General features: G+C 39.9%; 1 protein-coding gene across 1 annotated transcript in view; it reads left to right on the forward strand.

The window, feature by feature from the left end:
- cog6 (component of oligomeric golgi complex 6) overlaps positions 1-19,540 on the forward strand; it is a 96,452-nt gene that overhangs the window by 73,915 nt on the left and 2,997 nt on the right. The window contains exons 15-18 of the mRNA XM_043692125.1: positions 4,367-4,534; positions 12,809-12,916; positions 13,011-13,064; positions 18,966-19,045. Of these exons, the coding sequence (XP_043548060.1) occupies positions 4,367-4,534; positions 12,809-12,916; positions 13,011-13,064; positions 18,966-19,045 (410 nt within the window). The remainder of the gene's footprint in view (positions 1-4,366; positions 4,535-12,808; positions 12,917-13,010; positions 13,065-18,965; positions 19,046-19,540) is intronic.

Raw genomic sequence — 19,540 nt, forward strand, 5'->3', positions numbered from 1 at the left:
TGTTTTTGTGGGAGGGACAACTTGCCTCTGCCTTCATGACCCTGTTCCATTTTCATTTGGCCCTTTCATAGATTAGGAATGCCATAGATGCAAAAGATATACATACCTCCTCTGAGGTCAGGGTCGCCATTGGGAGGACTACAGGAAAATTGCATTTCTTCCAGCATGCTCTTTTCCTGTGCAGATGTGGGTTTTGAAGGTTCTAATAAAATTTACCTCCTTGGAGAATTTGTCATTATTAGGAGAACCCTGTTGAAGATTCAGGAACATTCTAAAAGGCAAGTGTATGATGTTTTGATAGTCAAATGCCACTGTTAGATTGTTTTATTGCAATTCATCATAGAAACCTGTTTTTTATGAAGGTTGAGACTTGCATTGACCAATATTGTGTAAATGTTTTCAGGCATTGCACTGCTTTATTCAATGAATGAATTGTGATTATACATTAAGCGTAAAAAGCAATGTCCTGTTAACCTCTGCTATGTTTTTTGTAGTGATGTAAATTGACTGATAACTGTTGAAAAAAACCTTGCTTTTGATAGTAGGAAAATATTTCTGCACTACTCCTTTCAGTTGATTGACAGGAGCTCTGCTTTGAAATGGAAACATTTTTGAAATGTATCATTTTCAGAATTGCAGCCTGGACCTTTTATTGCAGTTATAGCTATTATGAATGCTTGACTGAGTTTCAAAAGCTCTACTGGATTCAGTTAAGCAGTTGATTTGTTGATCTAAGAATGATTGACACTTTCAAAAGCTTGGATAACAGAGTATGCCTTTGATGTGATTTCTTGTTTACAAACCTAATAGGTACTTAATGGATTGCAGGTTTGAATTCAAGGTTGTGTTAAATTGTTAAGGTTTAGTTTTTCACAATTTAAAAATAGCTGTTTGTTTGAATCCTAAGGATAGTACATAGTGAATATAAGATAAGAAATTATGAATGGTACATGAGCTGCGGGCATAATAATTGTTGAGTGGGCAGGTTTGTGGGCGAGTGTATGACGGGTGGCATTTAAGGGATCGTTAAGTGATATTGGAAGTTGTGCTGCTATGTTGCAGAATCAAGGTGGGCCTTCTGACTGGCCCACCTCCACATTCACGCTTTTCATGCATTTCATGCACTTTGTGGCTTGCAATGTTTGCTGCAAGCAGACTCCTATGTGAAAATGCAAAGTCACACATGGACTGGAGTAACATTTCAGAAGACAACAAATGTATGCCAGGAAATTAAGCAAAGTTGAATATATAATTTATATCAATCTGCATTCTAGAAGACTCCTAGCATTCTAAAAATAGTAAATAATCAAGAGCCAAATATGCGGACGTAAATAAATACAGCAACTAAGGCTGATATGTCTCCTGGACCAGATGGGCTGCATCTTAAGATGCATTATGTGATTAAAGGATGACAAAGACCAGGAACTCCATATTCAACATTCTGGAAAAATAGACAAAACGGAAAAGGAGATGGAGTAGTTTTGTTTATAAAAGAAGGTATCAGAGCCCTGCTAAGGTGCTGAGATATAGGTGCAATAGATTGTGATGTAGAATCTGTTTGGGTGAAAACGAGGAGTAGCAATAGAAAGAATTCAAGAGTGAGAGTCATTAATAAGCCCCAAAGACTTGCCTGACTGTAGGACAATGTTTAAATCAGGAAATAATGGAAGTGCAGAAAAAGAGCACTGCAATTGGATGATTTTAATATATATATTGACTTGACAAATCACAAGGGCAAGGGGAATAAGGAAGACTAAAGTTCTGCATCAAGAGTTATTTCTTCGAGCAGTATTTTGCACAACCTAGCTGGGAATAGGCCATTTTAGATCTAGTAATATGCAATGAAGTAGGATTAATAGAGATCTTGTAGTTAAGGATCCTCTAATGATCACAGTATGATAGAATTTCAAATGCAGTTTGAGGGAGAGCAACTCAAGTCTCAAGCCAGTGGCTTCAACAAAATAATGGCCATTGCAGCAATCTAAAGACAGAGGTGTCTAAAGTGCTCCAGGAAAATAGCCTAAGGGTAGGTTCTGTACATGAGTAGTGACGGTCATTTAAGCAGATATTTCATAATGCTTAACAAAAGTTTATTCTGGTTGAAAAAAACAACTTGATGAGAAGGATAAACATTGGTTAAGAATAAAATCAAGGAGAGTATGCAAAGTGTGATAACTAGTGATAGGCCAAGGCTTGGGATTTTATTTAGAACCAGCAACAGATTACTAAAAAGCTAATTAAAAGGGAGAAAATTAATTATGAAAGTGAATTTGGCTAGAAACATTAAAATGAGTAGCAAGGGCTTCTGCCAGTATATAAAAGGAAAGAGTAACTAAGGTGAATGTGGGACCATTGGAAGAAGCAATGGGGAATTGATAACTGGGAACAGGAAAATGACAGATAACTTAGTGATGTTTTGCAATGATGTTCACATTGGAGGACTCTATAAACATGATAAAGATGTCAGATAAACAAGGTCCTAATGGGATGATTGAATGGATTGGGACCAACAGTTTGACAAACTAATGGATCTAAAAGTAGACAAGGTGCCAGGACCTGGTGGCTTTCATCCAAGGGACTTAAGTAAAATGCCTGCAGACGTAATGAAGGCATTGGTCAAAGTATTCTAGAACCAACTAGATTCTGGGAATGTTTCAGTAAATTGGAAAACTGCCAGTGTGATATCCTTGCTCAAGAAGGGATAGAGGCAGAAATCCTGGAATTCCATCCCTTATAGTGTTGGGGTCTACATAGAGCAGATGGACTGCTGCAATTTGAACACCATCATTTTCTCAAGGGCAATGATCAATAAATATTGCCCAGTCAGCAACACCCACATCCATAAATAAATTTTACAAAAAGTAAGAAAGACTTCAGAAAGCTGCAACTGAGAGGGATTTTGAGGTCCTTGTGCACAAATCACAAAAAGCTCGCAGACAGGTTTAGGTAGACATAGGAACTTAGAAGCAGGAGTTGATCATTCAGCCGCTTGAGCCTGTTTCACCATCCAATGAAATCATAGCTGAATAGGGAAGAGAAATGGAATGAAAGCCTTTATTTTAAAGGGAATAGTGTATAAAAAGAGAGATGTCTTGCTAAACTGTATAAGCCATAAGTTAGATCACACCTCGGATACTATGAAAAATGTTGGTCCCCTTATCCAAGGGTCAATAAATTGACATTGTAGGCAGTCCAGAGAAGGTTCACTAGGTTGCTCTCAAGTGTGGAGCAACTATCTTATGAGGAGATGTTAAGTTTGATGGGCCTGAGATTATTGGATTTTAGAAAAATGAAAGATGACTTTATTGAAACACACAAAACTCTTAGGGGGATTGGCAGGGAAGATGCTCAGAGATTGTTACCTCTTCTCGACTCAGAGGTCAAAATCTCAGAATAAAGGCCTATCAATTTTAGATAGATGGCAAGTCTGTGAAATACTTTGTCACAGAGGGCTTTAGAAGCTGGGTCATTAAGAATATTCAAGGCTGAGATAGATTTTTGAGAAGTAAAGGAATCAAGGATTATGAAGAAAAGGCAGGAAAGTGGAGTTGTGGATCATCACATCAGCTGTGATCTCATAGAGAGAGATGTAGCAAGAGAGTCATAGAGCCGGAAAGTCAGAGTTCTTATAGCATAGATAAAAAGCCCTGAGTTCATCATATCCAGTCATCAGTCGTCCATCTATTCCAAGCCTGTTTCCATGCAGTTGACGAATGGATCTTGTATGCTATGGCATTTCATCAAAATACTACTGAAGTGAATGGCAAAACAGACTGAATGGGCTGAATAACCTGCTTCTACTCCAGCATCATATGGTCTTATGTACACGGGTGAACCCACAGAAAAGTCAAGTTTCATTGGTGCAATTTGCATTGTACTTTATATATATAACGGAGTAAAAAATCTCTTTAATCAAGTACTATGCTCATCCCTCTCTGGTTGAGAATTTTTTTTACTGTTCGTGTTTATTATTTTCTGACATTTGGAGACTTCTTCTGTTGTGTGTAATACCAACTTCGAAAGGAAAAAGTGAATAAAAATTAGACAGTGAAATGCATAACCTAATTAGTTAAAACTCCACTTAGCAAACCAGTCAACATTAGACATTGTGTGTGTGTCAGTTTTGCAAGTGTGGCTGGTTGGGTACAGTCAATACCTTGCTCATTGCAAACAGCCAAAGATATGCGCTAATGATTGCAATCCTCTGCTCTTCAGGGCAGATGACCTATATACGTAACATCACACTGGTACAGAAATTCTTATTCAGGTTTTGTACTACCAAGTGACTATTTGAGCATGCGTTAAAGCCTTAGGTTAGCTGTTTACTGAACCAAATATACTAAAGTACTTAACTTTCTTCCATCAGGTACTTTCCTGTATAATGGACCCACTATTACAGTTGTGCACTGTATCTGCCAGTAACCTTGACACTGCTGACATGGCAACATACATGGTAAACTCTCTATACATGATGAAAACAACTTTGTCTCTCTTTGAATTTACTGATAAGCGGCTTGAGATGCTCCAGTTTCAGGTACGTCTCCTAGGGCTAACCTAATTTGAATTTCATGCATATTCTGCTTTTATTTCATATTTCAGTTTGTTATTTGTCATTTAAATGCCAGAAACATTGAGTGTAGGAGTTGGGAGATCATTTTGCAGCTGTACAGGACATTGGTTTGGTCACTTTAGGAATACTGTATGCAATTCTGGTCTCCTTGCTATAGAAAGGATGTTGTGAAATTTGAAAGGTTTCAGAAAATATTTGCAAGGCTTTGAGCAATAAGGAGAGGTTGAATAGGCTAAGGGTATTTTCCCTGGAGAATCGGACGCTGAGAGGTGATATCATAGGACATGGATAGGGTAAATAGATTAGATTTGATTAGATTAGATTAGATTAGATTACAGTGTGGAAACAGGCCCTTCGGCCCAACAAGTCCACACCGACCCGCCGAAGCGAAACCCACCCATACCCCTACATTTACCCCTTACCTAGCACTACGGGCAATTTAGTGTGGCCAATTCACCTGACCCTGCACATCTTTGTGATGTGGGAGGAAACCGGAGCACCCGGAGGAAACCCACGCAGACACGGGGAGAACGTGCAAACTCCACACAGTCAGTCGCCTGAGGCGGGAATTGAACCCGGGTCTCTGGCGCAGTGAGGCAGCAGTGCTAACCACTGTGCCACCGTGCTGCCCACTAAAGACAAGGTCTTTTTGTCAGGATGGGGGAGTCTACAACTTGAGGTCATAGGTTTAGGGTGAGAGGGGAAAGATTTCAAAGAAACCTACGGGGCCACGTTTTCACGTGCATTTATGGATGAGTTGCCAGAGGAAGTGGGAGAGGCTGGTACACTTACAACATTTAAAAGGCATCTGGATGGGTATATGAATAGGATTTAGAAGGATGTGGGCCAAATGGTAATAGATTAATTTAGGGTATCTGTTGGCATAGTTGAGTTGGACAGAAGGGTCTGTTTCTGTGCTGTACATTTCTATGACTGTAAATGCCTGTGGATTTCCTTTGTTACCTCTTTAAGAACGTTTCTCCTCACACCATTGCTGTCTGCCTTCTTCTCACTATTCACCAATTTGCCTGCTGCAGATCAACCTGTCCATGACAGTATTGGTAAGATTGACCACGACACAGTCTTTGTGGAAATAAAGACCCACCTTCACATTGAGAATACCCTCATTGTGTTTGATGTGCCAAGTGAGATTATTTTGAACAGATCTAGCAACTCAAGACTGGGCAACCTTAAGGCACTTTGGGCCATCAACAGCAACAGATTTGTACTCTTAATCTAATCTGCAACCTCATAGGCTAGCACATCTCCAACTCTACCGTTGCTGTGAAGCCAAGGGACCAACCCTGGTTTAATGAAGAGTGCAGGAAGAGTCCAGGAGTAGCTTCAGCCATACTTAAAAATGAGGAATTATAGATCATAAAACATAGAGGAATACAGCGCAGTACAGGCCCTTCAGCCCTCGATGTTGCGCCGATCCAAGCCCACCTAACCTACACTAGCCCACTATCCTCCATATCCCTATCCATTGCCCGCTTAAATGCCCATAATGAGGGAGAGTCCACCACTGCTACTGGCAGGGCATTCCATGAACTCACGACTCGCTGAGTAAAGAACCTACCCCTAACATCTGTCCTATACCTACCCCCCCTTAATTTAAAGCTATGCCCCCTTCACCAATTCTGGTGAAGCTACCAAACAGAACTGCTTGTGTGCTAAACAACATGAGCAGCAAGGTAGATAGAGCTAACTGTTGAGCCACATCCATTTGTAATTGTAATTAAACAACTCATTTGAGGCAGAGTATCCAGAAACATTCCCATCTTCAATGATGGGAGAGCCCAGGACACCAGTGCAAAAGATAAGGCTGAAACATTTTCATTGTGATATCAAGACACTGGGTAGTGCAAAGGCTGTGGGACCCTGGCAACATTCCTTCAGTAGGACTGGAGACTTGTGCTCCAGAGCTTGTTGCTCCCCTAGCTGAGCTGTTCCGTTACAGCTATGACACTGGAATCTACCTGGCTAATTAACGGCCCATTAGTCTACTCTTGATTATCAGTATGATGGAAGGTGTCAGCAATAACCTGTTCACTGACAGCCAATTTGAGTTCAGCCGATCCCACTCAGCTGTTGACCTAATTACAGACTTGGTTCAATGGACAAAAGAGCTCAGTTTCAGAAGTGAGGTGAGAGTGACAGCCCTTGACATTTGACCAAGTGTGGCATCAAGGGACCTTAGCAAAACTGGAATTAATGCGAATGGGGTAAATTCTCTGCTGGATAGCGTCATACCTGGCAGAGATAAGAAAATGGTTGTGGTTGTTGGAGGTTAGTCATCTCAATTCAGCACATCTGCGCAGGGCTTCTCAGGGTAGTGTCCTAGGCCCACCCATCTTCAGCTGCTTCATCAATGACCTTCCATCCATCATAAAGTTAGTGAGGATATTCGCTATACTTACACAATGTTCAGCACCATTCGCACCTTTTCAGATATTGAATCAGTCTATGTTCTAATGCAGCAAGACATGGACAATATTCAGGATTGGGCCAAAAAAGGTTGAAACATTCATATCACACAAATTGCTATCTCCACTAAGAGACTGTCTAACTACCACTCTTGACATTTAATGACATTGCCCCTCCTATGAACATCCTGAGAATTACCATTGACCAGAAACTGAGCTAAACTTGCCATATAAATAGAGTGGCTACTAGAGCAGGTCAGAGGCTAAGAATACTGTAGTGGGTATCTCACTGTTTGACTCCCCAAAGCCTGTCCACAATCGACAAGGCACAAGTCAAGAGTGTGACAGAATACTCCCCACTTGCCTGGATAGGTGCAGCTCCAACAGAATTTAAGAAGCTTGACACCATTCAGGAAATAGCAGCTAAGATTGGCATCACATCCAAAAGTCTCTCCATCAATACTCAGCAGTGTTTACTCTGTACAAGATGCAGTGCAGAAATTCACTAAAAAACTACACCTTCTAAGCCATCCAACACTTCCATTTGGAAGGACGGGGTACAGATATATGTGAACACCACTTCCTGCAAGTTCCCTTTCAAGCCACTTACCATCCTGACTTGGAAATATATCACCAAGGTTTGGCCAACATTCCAGAATTCCCTGTTGACCAGCATTGTAGGTCAGCCCTTCAAGATGGCAACTCACCATCAATTTCTCAGGGGCAACTAGCGATGAGCAATAAATGCTGGCACAGCTAGCGGCGCCCATGTCCCATGAGCGAATTCTTTTTAAAACTTTTTTGAGGTAGCTACTTCAAGCAATCTTTTAAAGACTGGTAAGCAGCTTTATTAAGTACCTTCTGGATATCTACTAATACAGTTATACATTTCAGACTGAAACTTGTCTTATTTTTCAAAAGTGGTGTTGGGTTCCTCATCACATCTGTACCAAAACTGTAGTTGATTTTGACTTTTGGAAATTTTTCTAGTTGACTTCCCATCTGGCATCAGAAAGACCCCTGTGTTTTTTCAATTCTTGCTCACTGCAGGCCTAAATGGCCTACAGTGTATCCTTGCACTCCTGCTTCTGGACTACCCAGAGTAATCAGGAACATCCTTCCTGTGCTCACCCTGACTAATCTTGTTACAATTTCATGGGCTTCCATGAGATTCCTCCTCATTCTTCTAAATTTTGGTGAATACAATCCTAACCCATCCACTGTACCTTTATATGTTAGTCCTGCCTTTCAAGGAATCAGTCTGGTAAACCTTTGTTATGCTGTCTCCAAAGTCAGAGCATCCTTTTTCAGGAAAGGAGACCAATACTCTAGTCCTAAACAGTGACAGCAAGACCTCCCTGCTCCTGCAGTTGAATCCTCTCTCTACGAAAGCTAATGTACCATTTGCCTTCATCACCACCTGCATGCGTACTTTCAGTAAGTGGTATACAAGGATACCTCATTATATCTCCCCCTTTCCTAATCTATTGCCATTCAGCTCATAATCTGCCTTCCTGTTTTTGTTATCAACGTGGGTAACCTCGCATTTACTCACATTATACTTCACCTGCCATGCCTTTACCCACTCACTCAACTTGTCCAAATCACACAGAAGCATCTCTGCATCCTCTTCACACTTCACCCTCCCCACCCAAATTTCTGCAAACTTCGAGATAATATATTTACTTTTATCATCAAAGTTATTAATTTACATTGTGAATAGCTGGGGTACAAGCACTGATCCCTGGGTTAGCCACTAGTCACTGCGTGCCACTTGGAAAAAGTTCTATTTATTCCAACTATTTGTTTCCTATCTGCCAACCAGTTTTCTATTAAAGGCCATCATTGTTGTGTCTGCATGCTAACTTAATGTGATCCTTGCACAAGGACATCCAGATCTCTCTGTATTGCAGCACTCTGCATTGTCTATTCATTTTAATAATCTGTTTTTCTATTCATTCTGCAAAAGTGGACAACCTTACAGTTTCCCATCCCCTACTAAAAGCAAAGAACTATGAATGCTAGAGATCTGAAAAAAAAAGAAATGTGCTGGAGAAATTCAGTAGGTCCAGCAATATTTGTGGAGAGAGAAGCAAAGTTGACATTTGAGTCTGAAATGACATCTCTTTGGACTCAAAACACTAACTTTGTTTCTCCCTCTCTCTACAGATGCTGTCAGATCTATTGATTTTCTCTGGCACTTCTTGTTTTCATCCTCACATTATAGTCTATCTTTGAAACTTGTTTTCCCACCTATCCTTTGTATCATCAGTAAATTTGGCTACAGTACCGTCTGTCCCTTCATTCAAGTCATTAATACAGATTATAAGTAATTGATGCCCAGTACTTAATCCTGTGAATCTCCACTAATTAGTGTTGGCCAACCTCAGAATAACCCATTTATCCGAAACAAAAGAAAACCCAGAGAAGTTCAGATGCTAGAAATTCAAAACAAAAACAGGAATTGCTGGAAAACCTCAGCAGGTCTGCAGCATTTGTGGAAAGAAAACAGAGTTAACATTTCAGGTCAAGTGACTATTCTTCAGAAGTGACCCTTTGCATTCTGAAGAAGGGTGACTGGACCCAAATTGTTAATCCTGTTTTTCTCTCCACAGGTGCTGCCAAACCTCTGAGTTTCTCCAGCAATTCCTGTTTTTATACCCAATTATCCTAACTGTTTCCTTTAGTTAGCTCGTCCTCTATCCACGTTCATATGTAACACTCAACACATGAGCTTTTCTGCAGTAAACTATTACATGGCATCTTTTTAAATGCTTTTGAGATGTTTCACATTTTCTGTTATAAAAACAAGATGTTTAACATTTGTTTAAAGTCTCTATCATTTCCATGTTCCATTGTTCATACCCCAATTTCATCCTCTAAGGGACCAATGCTCATTGGACACTGAAGAAATGTTCTCTGCCTGCTGTCATATTTCTTGCTAGTTTTCTCTTGTACTGCTGTTCCTCCCTCTTTCATTTTAAAAAAATATTCTTCACTTGTTTTCATATTGTACTTAATCTTCTGGCTTACTATTATTCTTTGCAGCATTGTATAGTTTTCTTTCAATTCGATACCATCCTTAACTTGCTTAGTTAATCACAAATGGTGCATTCTTCTCATTGAGTCTTTCTTCATGGATTATATTTTGGTTGAGAAGTATGAAATATCCCCTTATTTGTTAATGACTCTTTCTGTTTTTGTGCAGTGTATTTTTAAAATTAGTTTACCCAGTCCACGTGAGGCAGCTCCGTATTCTCATCCTTATGCTTCTTTCAGGCCCAAATTTCTCACACTCAAACTGACTGTGAAATTATATCATGTTATGGGCACTTGTACCTGAGGGTCTTTTACTTTGAGATTATTTATTAATTCTGTTTCATTACATAGAACCATAGAAATGGTACAGCAGAGAAAGGGGGCTACTCAGCCCATTTTGTCCATGCTCACCAAAAGACACCCAGATGCCCTTTCTAATCCCATCTCGCTGTACATGGCCCATACCCCTGCAGCTTACAACACTTAAGGTACTTTTTAAAAGAGTTTTGGGTCTCTGCCTCCACCGCCAACTCGGGCAGCAAATTCCACCATCCTCTGTGTAAAGACGTTTTTCCTCATGTTCTTTCTAATCCTTCTGTCAGTTTGCTTTAATCTGTGACCCCTGGCTTTTGAACTCTCTGCCAAAGAAACAAGTTCCTCCTGTCCTGCACAATTTTGTATACCTCAATCATATCACCTCTCAGTGCCATGGAAACCATCCCTACATCTCCAGTCACTCAATCTCAGGGTCCTGCATAGAACAAAGAGATCTAGGGGATCAGGAATTAACTCTTTGAAAATTGCATCACAGACAGATGGGTGCGAAGTTGCATAGCACACTTGCCTTCAGTGCTCAGACCTCTGAGTGTAGGAGTTGTGACATCATGTTGAGGTTGTACAGGATGTTGGTGAGGCCTCTTCTGGAGTACAGTGTCCAGTTCATGGTCACCCAGTTATAAGAAGGATATTATTAACCTGGAGAATATTCAGAAAAGATTTATCAGGAAATGGAGGGCTTGAGATATAAAAATAGACTGGTAAGACTGGGACATTTTTCACTGGAGTCTGGGAGGTTGAGGGATGACCTAATAGAGGTTTAGAAAATTTTGAGGGGCATTTAAATGATGAATGACAAGGGTCTTTTCCCTAGGGTGGTGGAGTTCAAATCTAGGAGGCATATCTTTAAGGTGAGAAGAGAAAGATTGTAAAAGGACATAAGGGGCAACCTTTTTGACACAGAGTGGTTCGTGTGTGGAATGAGCGGCCAGAGAAAGTCATAGATGTAGTTGCAGTTGCAACATTTAAAAGACATTTGGATAATTTCATGAATAGGAAAGGTTTGGAGGGATATAGGCCAAGATCAGGCAGGTGGGACTAGTTTAGTTTGGGAACACGGTCAGCATGGACTGTTTGGACCAAACAGTCATAGAGTCTGTTTCTATGCTGTGTGACTCTATGACTCTTCTTGTAGCTACAATTCTCCAACCCTGGCAATATTCTAGGAAATCTTCTCTGCCCTCTCTGTGGAGCAATTATGTTCTGCCTGTAATGTGACCAGAACTGTGCACACCAGTTGAGCCCTCACCAGTGTCTTACACAGTTTCATCATTATATCCCTACTTTTGCATTTTATGATTCGGAGATGCCGGTGTTGGACTGGGGTGTACAAAGTTAAAAATCACACAACACCAGGTTATAGTCCAACAGGTTTAATTGGAAGCACACTAGCTTTCGGAGCGATGCTCCTTCAAAGGTGATTGTGGAGGGCTCGATCATAACACAGAATTTATAGCAAAAATTTGCAGTGTGATGTAACTGAAATTATACGTTGAAAAATTGATTGTCTGTTAAGCCTTTCATCTGTTAGAATACAGTGATGGTTTCACTTCCTTCATGTGTAAATCACAAAACCCTTTTTTTAAAAGTTGCATTCTCGGGTTAGCTGTTAACAATGGTGATAGCTAGACAATATGTTGAAGGTGTTAGCCCCCTGTGTTCTCTGTCTATGACCTGAAGTTTAGATTGATTCTAATCTAAAAAGTGAGATAACAGAGTTTTACATAAATTCATGCAGTTTTTGAGCTCAGAGTTCTACATGAATGTATGCAGTTTTTGAGCAAAGTGCAATGTAACTCTGCAAGTACAAATTCACCACACAAAATATATGTGTGCATGTGGGTCTTTGTCCCACGCATGAGATCTTTTATGCCGACTGAGAATGTATACAGGACCCCTGTTTCACATTCCATTGGAAAAACTCTGACAGTGAAGTACTCCCTCACTAGCAAGTTTGTTCTGATTTTTTAGCTTAATTAAAACGTGAACCAATAATCTTCTGACTCAGTTGAAGGTGCTTCCTATTGGCTCATAGCTGATACATGCTAAAATAGTTCTTAACTGGTGGTATGTGTACTAATTTTATTCCTTCTGAAATGGAAGACAAGTGTGTTTAGCCTGTTTTTTTCATATAAAACATCCAAATACTTTGTTGCAGTTGAAACGGAATGTATGTTTTAAAAGAAATCACCTAGAAATAGCTATGGACTCGAGTGTACTTGCTTTTCATAGTTCAGTTCAGGACATTCTCTGCTTTTTGAATGGAACTGCTTGGGGCATGTTTGGACTGCTCCCATAACATGATCTGAAAAGTATTTAACTGATATGATCATGGAATGCAAGTTGAATCACATCTTGGCATTTGATAAGCTCTACTCTTAATACTATGTGGAGGGGATTCAAAGTTTGTTTACGAGTTCTTTCTTTCTTTCTGCAGATTGAAGCACATTTAGATACTTTAATAAATGAACAAGCTTCATTTGTGTTAACCAGAGCAGGATTAAGCTACATTTACAACAGTGTACAACAACACAAACCAGAGCAGGTATATAATTATATAGGCAGTTTACCACCTCCAATTAATGCCAGAAAAGCCATTTATGTCACATTTCTAGACTACTTTTTGTTCTGTTTGCTAGGGTCCTTTATCCAGTCTTCCCAATATGGATGGAGGGTCACTGAAAGCTGCTATGGTAAGTGTGTCGAACAAAACAAAGTATTTGTAATTGTTGATAAACAATAGAATATAACAAAATTAATTAGCATTTATTAATCATATGATTTAATTGCATCATATTTTACGTTACCTATATTTTGTTCCAACCCATCCATTCTGATGCTCAGTTAGCTGAAATACACTCTTCGTGCTGTGTAGTTTAGCAGTATTATTTACTTCAAGATTGCTCACAGAGGGTTGATGCACAACATAACATTCCACACTTTGATAATGTATTGATGACATGTGAAAACACTAGCGTGAAGAATGCATGGAACAAGAAAAAATTGTTCATCAAGCCTATCCCTTCAACGAGAAAAATATACTCTTTGCAAGTCTTCTGTTCTTCCTTTCCTGTTTAATTTTCCATGCAAAGTTCTGCAGGATTTCTCTGTGGTTCTAAAGGTAAGTAAGTGAAGCTCCAGAATATTCAACCGTATTTCAACCCTGATCAATTGCTTTTCACAATCACCCCCCTTTCTTCAGCTCTTCTGCAGTAACACAGTTCAAGAACACTATTTTGTGGAAATAATTTAAAAAAATAACTTTCAGACTTAAACATACTTGAAACTAAAGTCAAGTTCACCCTGATGGGACACAGTACCAATGACATTTGTCTTCTATGGCGCAGAGTGACAACTTTGTTTTCTTGTTAAAATTTCAGAACACAGTGAAACCACGTTTAACTTCAGTTGTGTTTCATATTATTGAGCAGCAATAAATATTATTAATGATTTTCTTATCAGTTATGGAATTTAATAGTTTGAATTGTGAAGCTGTGCAATTCACTACACCAGAGTGTGATGGATGCCAGCAATGAGCAGATTCGAGAAACGTAAGAACAGGAGTAGGCTATTCAGCCCCTCGAGCTTGTTTCACCATTCAATTATATCGGGTCTGATTGTCTTTGGCCTTTAATAACTGACAAAAATTTATCTATTTCAGATTTAAAAGGAGGAGTTGGACAAATATGTTTTTAATTAGAAACAGGTTGAAGGGTTATGGAGAACTGACAGGAAAGTGGCTTTGAGGCTGAAATGAGATCAAACAAAAGGTGGCACTGGAAAAGCACAGTCAGTCAGGCAGCATCTGAGGAGTCTATGTTTCAAACATAAGCTAGTCTCTCCTGCTCCTCGACCGCTGCCTGACCTGCTGTGCTTTTCCAGCACCACACTGCTTGACTCACAGCACACACTCTCCAGCATTTGCAGTCCTCACTTTCTCCTCGCTGAAATTAGATCAGTCATGAAATACATCTCTTTGTGCTATGTAGTTTAGCAGTATTATTTACTGCTAAAGCAAAGTAGATGACTGTGGAAGTGGATGAGGGGGAGGATAACTTTGTAGATGACACAAAGATAGGCCAGGTGGTTAACAGTGAGGAAGAAGGTCTTAGGTTACAGGAGGATACAAATGGATTAGCCAAATGAGCAGATCAGTGGCAGATGAAATTTAACCCTGGAAAGTGTGAACTGATGAGCATTGGAAGAAGAAGAAGAAAGACAAGGGAGTACTCAATGAATGGCAGAACACTAGGAAACTCAGAGGAACAGAGCGATCTCGTGGCGTTTGTCCACAGGTTCCTAAGTGTGGCACGGCAGGTTAGTTAAGACGACATATGGGACACTTGGGACATTTTTCAAAGCATAGATTATAAGAGCAGGGTGTTTATGTTGAAGCTGTGTGGGATATTGTTTGGCCACAGCTGAAATCTGTGTGCAGTTCTAGTCTGTGCGCTTTAAGAAGAATGTGATTTCATAGAGGGGGTTTAGAGGAGATTTACCAGGATTTTGCCTAGGATGTAGTACTTTAGCTATGAAGAGAGGTTGAATACGCTCAAGTTGTTTTTCTTTGCAGCAGAAAAGGTTGAGTGGTGACCTGATAGAAATGTATAGGATGAATAGAAAGCTGTTGTTCCCCCTAGTCAAAGAGTCATTAACATGGGGATATAACCTTAAGGTGAAAGACAGGAGGTTTAGAGAGAAGTTGAGCAAAACACAGTGTGGTGAGGGTCTGGAATGCACTACCTGGGAGCTTACTTGGGGTAGGTAATCTCACAGCCTTTAAAAACTACTTGGATGACAAAATGTCATTACATTCAAAGCTATGGAGCTGGTGCTGGAAAGTGGGATTATTGTAGTGTAATGTAGCTTTGGCAGTACAGAGCCAAAGGACCTCTTCTATGATTCGGTCATTCTAGTCACATAATTTGTTTTTGGGATAGCATTAAGAGAAATATACATTGCTCAAACTTTAGTGGAGTTATTTGATTAGTGCAATGGAAGTTTTCATATCCACCTGGGTTGGGTTTTTAGTTTAACATCTCACCTGAAGGAAGGTATCTCTGATGGTGCAGCACACTCTCAGCATTATACTGAACTGCCCATCTACTTCTGTGTATGATGTTGCCTTTTAAGTTCAATCTTTGACTTGAAGTCAAGAGCTCAACTGCTGAGATAAGGTGCAATGACTCAGTGCAGCATCATCAGAGAAACAATATGACACATACTGAATAATGACCACATCGTATTAACTGTAGTTTTGAAACCTTACAAGTAGAATATATTGTGGGGATACAATTGGAATTTTGATCCTGCATCTGACTAACATTTGAACAAAAATGTGTTCAGGAGCAGTGATAAAGATACAATTTGTTGACTTGCCAGTTGGTCCTGTGAGGTACTTGGAAATATCATTGTGCAATATTTGTATAAGAACATGTCTCCAAATATATACAGAAACAGCCAGCTTCCTTTTCATTTAATAAATCACCTAGTGATGTGGTAACCAAAGCAGATACATCTTATTCTCATATGGACTAGTTCTTTTCTAACCCAAAATGAACCTTTTTGTAATTTCCTGAAAGTGGCTCAGCTATAATGTAGTCCCCATCCAAAAACAAATTACAGGAAAGCCAACAAAAAGAATGAAAAGGGAATAATCATGTGATCCAGGTCACTCTATCTGTGTTATGACTAAAGTGTGCTTCCTTTGTGCTTTATAATGGCAACAAATGTTGCTGTAACACAAATCATTATCCGTCAATCCCATGCAGTTAACTGCACAAAAAACAATGTTCATGTACCAAATTTTATGTAAAACACGATCTTAGTATTTATAAAGTCAAATAGTTTTGTTTTAAAATGAGCAAAGAATGTTTTTATTCTTCTTTTGATCAAAAAGTTAACCAGATCTTGCTGAGTGCACAAGAAGCACTTGTCTAGTCATTGTGGACAGGAAATGGCTTCAGGAACTGTGTTGTGTCATATGAGGCCATTTCCTTCCTTGCGTCTCTGCTGGAATTCCAGCATATCAACACGAAAACACTGAAGGGAAATCTGAGTTAAATAAGGTCATTAATTCTTTTTGTGTTTGTGTAACAGGGTTACCTTTTTGCATGTAGCTGTTGAATGGATTATGTTGTCTCTTTAATCTGTTATCAAATTTGTGAATATCCATGAATTTTCTCATGAAGATTTGGCTTACTTAATATGAATGAATTCACATATTGTACTAGATGACACAGGGTTCAGAACCTTTTATTGCATTTTTTGGGACCTGTTTTTAAAACCCAGAATGAGCCTGGTGTTATACAGAACTACTGAAACAAAGATGACACAAGATCACAAAGACCCTGCTTGAGGTGCCCAAACTTCCATTCCCAACTCGGCTTTGCCATGTTTCTCTTTACTTAAATGCTATATTTGTTGCAATTTAACTTGAGAATTGCCCAATGTTTCATTGACTAATACTTTCCATTAATAGATGCTGTACTATGACTTCAAACTCTAACAGTATATACAGAAGCCTAGCTTACTCCAAAACCGAGGCCAAGGGCATGGTTGTATTTTCCAAATGAGCATCTATCTCTGTAACGTTTGGCTCTGATCTTGAAAGTATGTGCTCATTATGTCCACATGTGCCCAAAAACCATCTCTGAGACACTTGCACCAACTAATCCCACTGCCGTGTAGCTGAACACTTTAACTCCCCCTCCCTCTCCGCCAAGGACATGCAGGTTCTGGGCCTCATCATTGGAATAAAAGCAATCCAAATTACCTAACACTCCTAACATCACTGTGAATTTGAAGAGAAGGCAATGATCAAAAATATGATAGGGCTGTCAAACTGTAATCAGAGGGACTGGAATGTGGTAGAATCGGAGTGGGGTATAGCTGTATAAATAATGTGGCTGCAATAACAAGTCAGATGGTTGAACTCCTGCAGTGAGTAACTCATCTCAAGATTGCCCTGGATGAATGCAGTTCCAACAACACTTAAGAAGCTTGACAATCATCCAGGACAAAGCAGCCAAATTGTTTAGCACGACATCCACAAACATTCTCTCCGACTATCCTGGCGCCCAGTGGCAGCAGTGTGTACCGTCTACAAGACACACTGTAGAAATTCAGTAAAACTGCTTAGATAGCACCTAGGAAATGCACAACCATTCCATCTTGGAGGACAAGGACAGCAAATACGTGGGACACCACTACCTGCAAGTTCCCCTCTAAGCTGCTCACCATCCCTTTACTGTCATTGGACCAAACTCCCGGAAGTCCCTTCCTAACAGCATTTTAGGTTAAAAATCTCACAACACCAGATTATAGTCCACCAGATTCATTTGGAAACACTAGCTTTTGGAGCACTGCTCCTTCATCAGGTGGATGTGGAGAATAAGCTTATGATTTAATGAAGGAGCAGTGGTCCAAAAGCTAGTGCTTCCAAATAGACCTGTTGGACTATAATCTGGTGTTGTGTAATTTTTCACTTTGTACACCCCAGTCCAATACCGGCACCTCCAAATCATGAGCATTTTAGGTGTACCTGTACCAAATTGACTGGGTTAGTCAAGGCAGCTCACCATCACCTTCCCAAGGGCAATTAATGATGGGCAATAAATGTTGGCCTTGCCAGTGATGCCCACATTCTCTGAATGAATTTAAAGAAAAGCCTACAGGAGAATATTTGAGGCTTCCAGAGGTTTGGAAGATGGAGCAACTGTTTTGAAGATTTTGTTTTCAGAAAACCTTCAATTGTCTCAGTAGGTGCACAGATGAGGCTGCTGAATTAGTCTCTTTCTCTTTCTCTCTCTCTCTATCACTCACTCTTTTTCTGTGTGTGTGTCTCTCTCTCTCTCTCTCCCCCCCCCTCCCCTTCTGCCCTTCGAGGTCTCACATTAAATAATTTTGATTATTTTCTAGCCTTCTGCAAAGCACTAGAAACAATTTACTACTATGCAAATCCATGATCAGAAACTATTGCAACAGCTACTGTAGGAAATTATGATCTTTCCCATGGTAGAACACATGATTACTCTTGTGAGTTTGTGGTTAGTGTGTAAGAATGACAACACAGAGGAGATTTACACTTGCAGGATTTGAGCTGCACCTGAGCTGCAGCACCCTGGTACTATTGAAGGCTGAAACAAAATGTGTTAATTTTCTACTACCTTCACCATGGTTCGTAGTCTCTTCCTGTGGTTCAATGTTCTGTCGAGAAAGGGGTGGCATGATGGTAATGTCACTGGACATTTACCACCCTGACGTGGCCTACATGTGAGTCATACCTGCCCTGTGGACAATTAGGAATGAGCAACAAATGCTGGCCAGACTAGTGATGCCCACATCCCATAAATGGTTTAAATAAAAAGTGCCAATGATGACGCAACCTAATTACCAACAAATAGAATGCTCCTTCATAGATTTTTTTGCGTTAGTTCCAATGAGCTGAAGTGAATAACGTATTTCCACAAATCCTGCTAATTTAAAAAAAATCAATTCCTTAGTTATTGTCAATCTTCAGTAGTTTAACATAGGAAAAATAGTACACACTTTTGAATATCTATCTAATTGAATTGAATGTGTGTGTTTTTTAGGTCCAGTTTGATCGCTATCTGGCCTCTCCTGATAGTCTATTAATGCCACAACTGAATTTCATTTTAAGTGGAACACTAAAGTGAGTATATGTGAAAGATTGGGAGCAGTTTTTTTTTCTAAAATGTATTAATGCACTTGGTGATGATTTTCAGCCCTTTTTGTGGGAATAAAAATAGAAAGGCCAAGGGGGAAACAGTCTGTTGATTCTGTTATAATGTAGCTAAGATAAATAAAAGGATCAATGCTGCAAATATGAATTAAAGGTTGAACATAATGGAAATGCATGACAGCTCAACCAGAATCTGAAAGGTAAAAACAATGACTGCAGATGCTGGAAACCAGATTCTGGATTAGTGGTGCTGGGAGAGCACAGAAGTTCAGGCAGCATCCAAGGAGCAGTAAAATCGACATTTCGGGCAAAGGCCCTTCATCAGGAATAAAGGCAGAGAGCCTGAAGGATGGAGAGATAAGCTAGAGGAGGGGGGGGGTGGGGAGAAAGTAGCATAGAGTACAATAGGTGAGTTGGGGAGGGGATGAAGGTGATAGGTCAGAGAGGAGTGTGGAGTGGATAGGT

Source organism: Chiloscyllium plagiosum, chromosome 6, assembly GCF_004010195.1.
Source record: "Chiloscyllium plagiosum isolate BGI_BamShark_2017 chromosome 6, ASM401019v2, whole genome shotgun sequence".
Taxonomy (NCBI): domain Eukaryota; kingdom Metazoa; phylum Chordata; class Chondrichthyes; order Orectolobiformes; family Hemiscylliidae; genus Chiloscyllium; species Chiloscyllium plagiosum.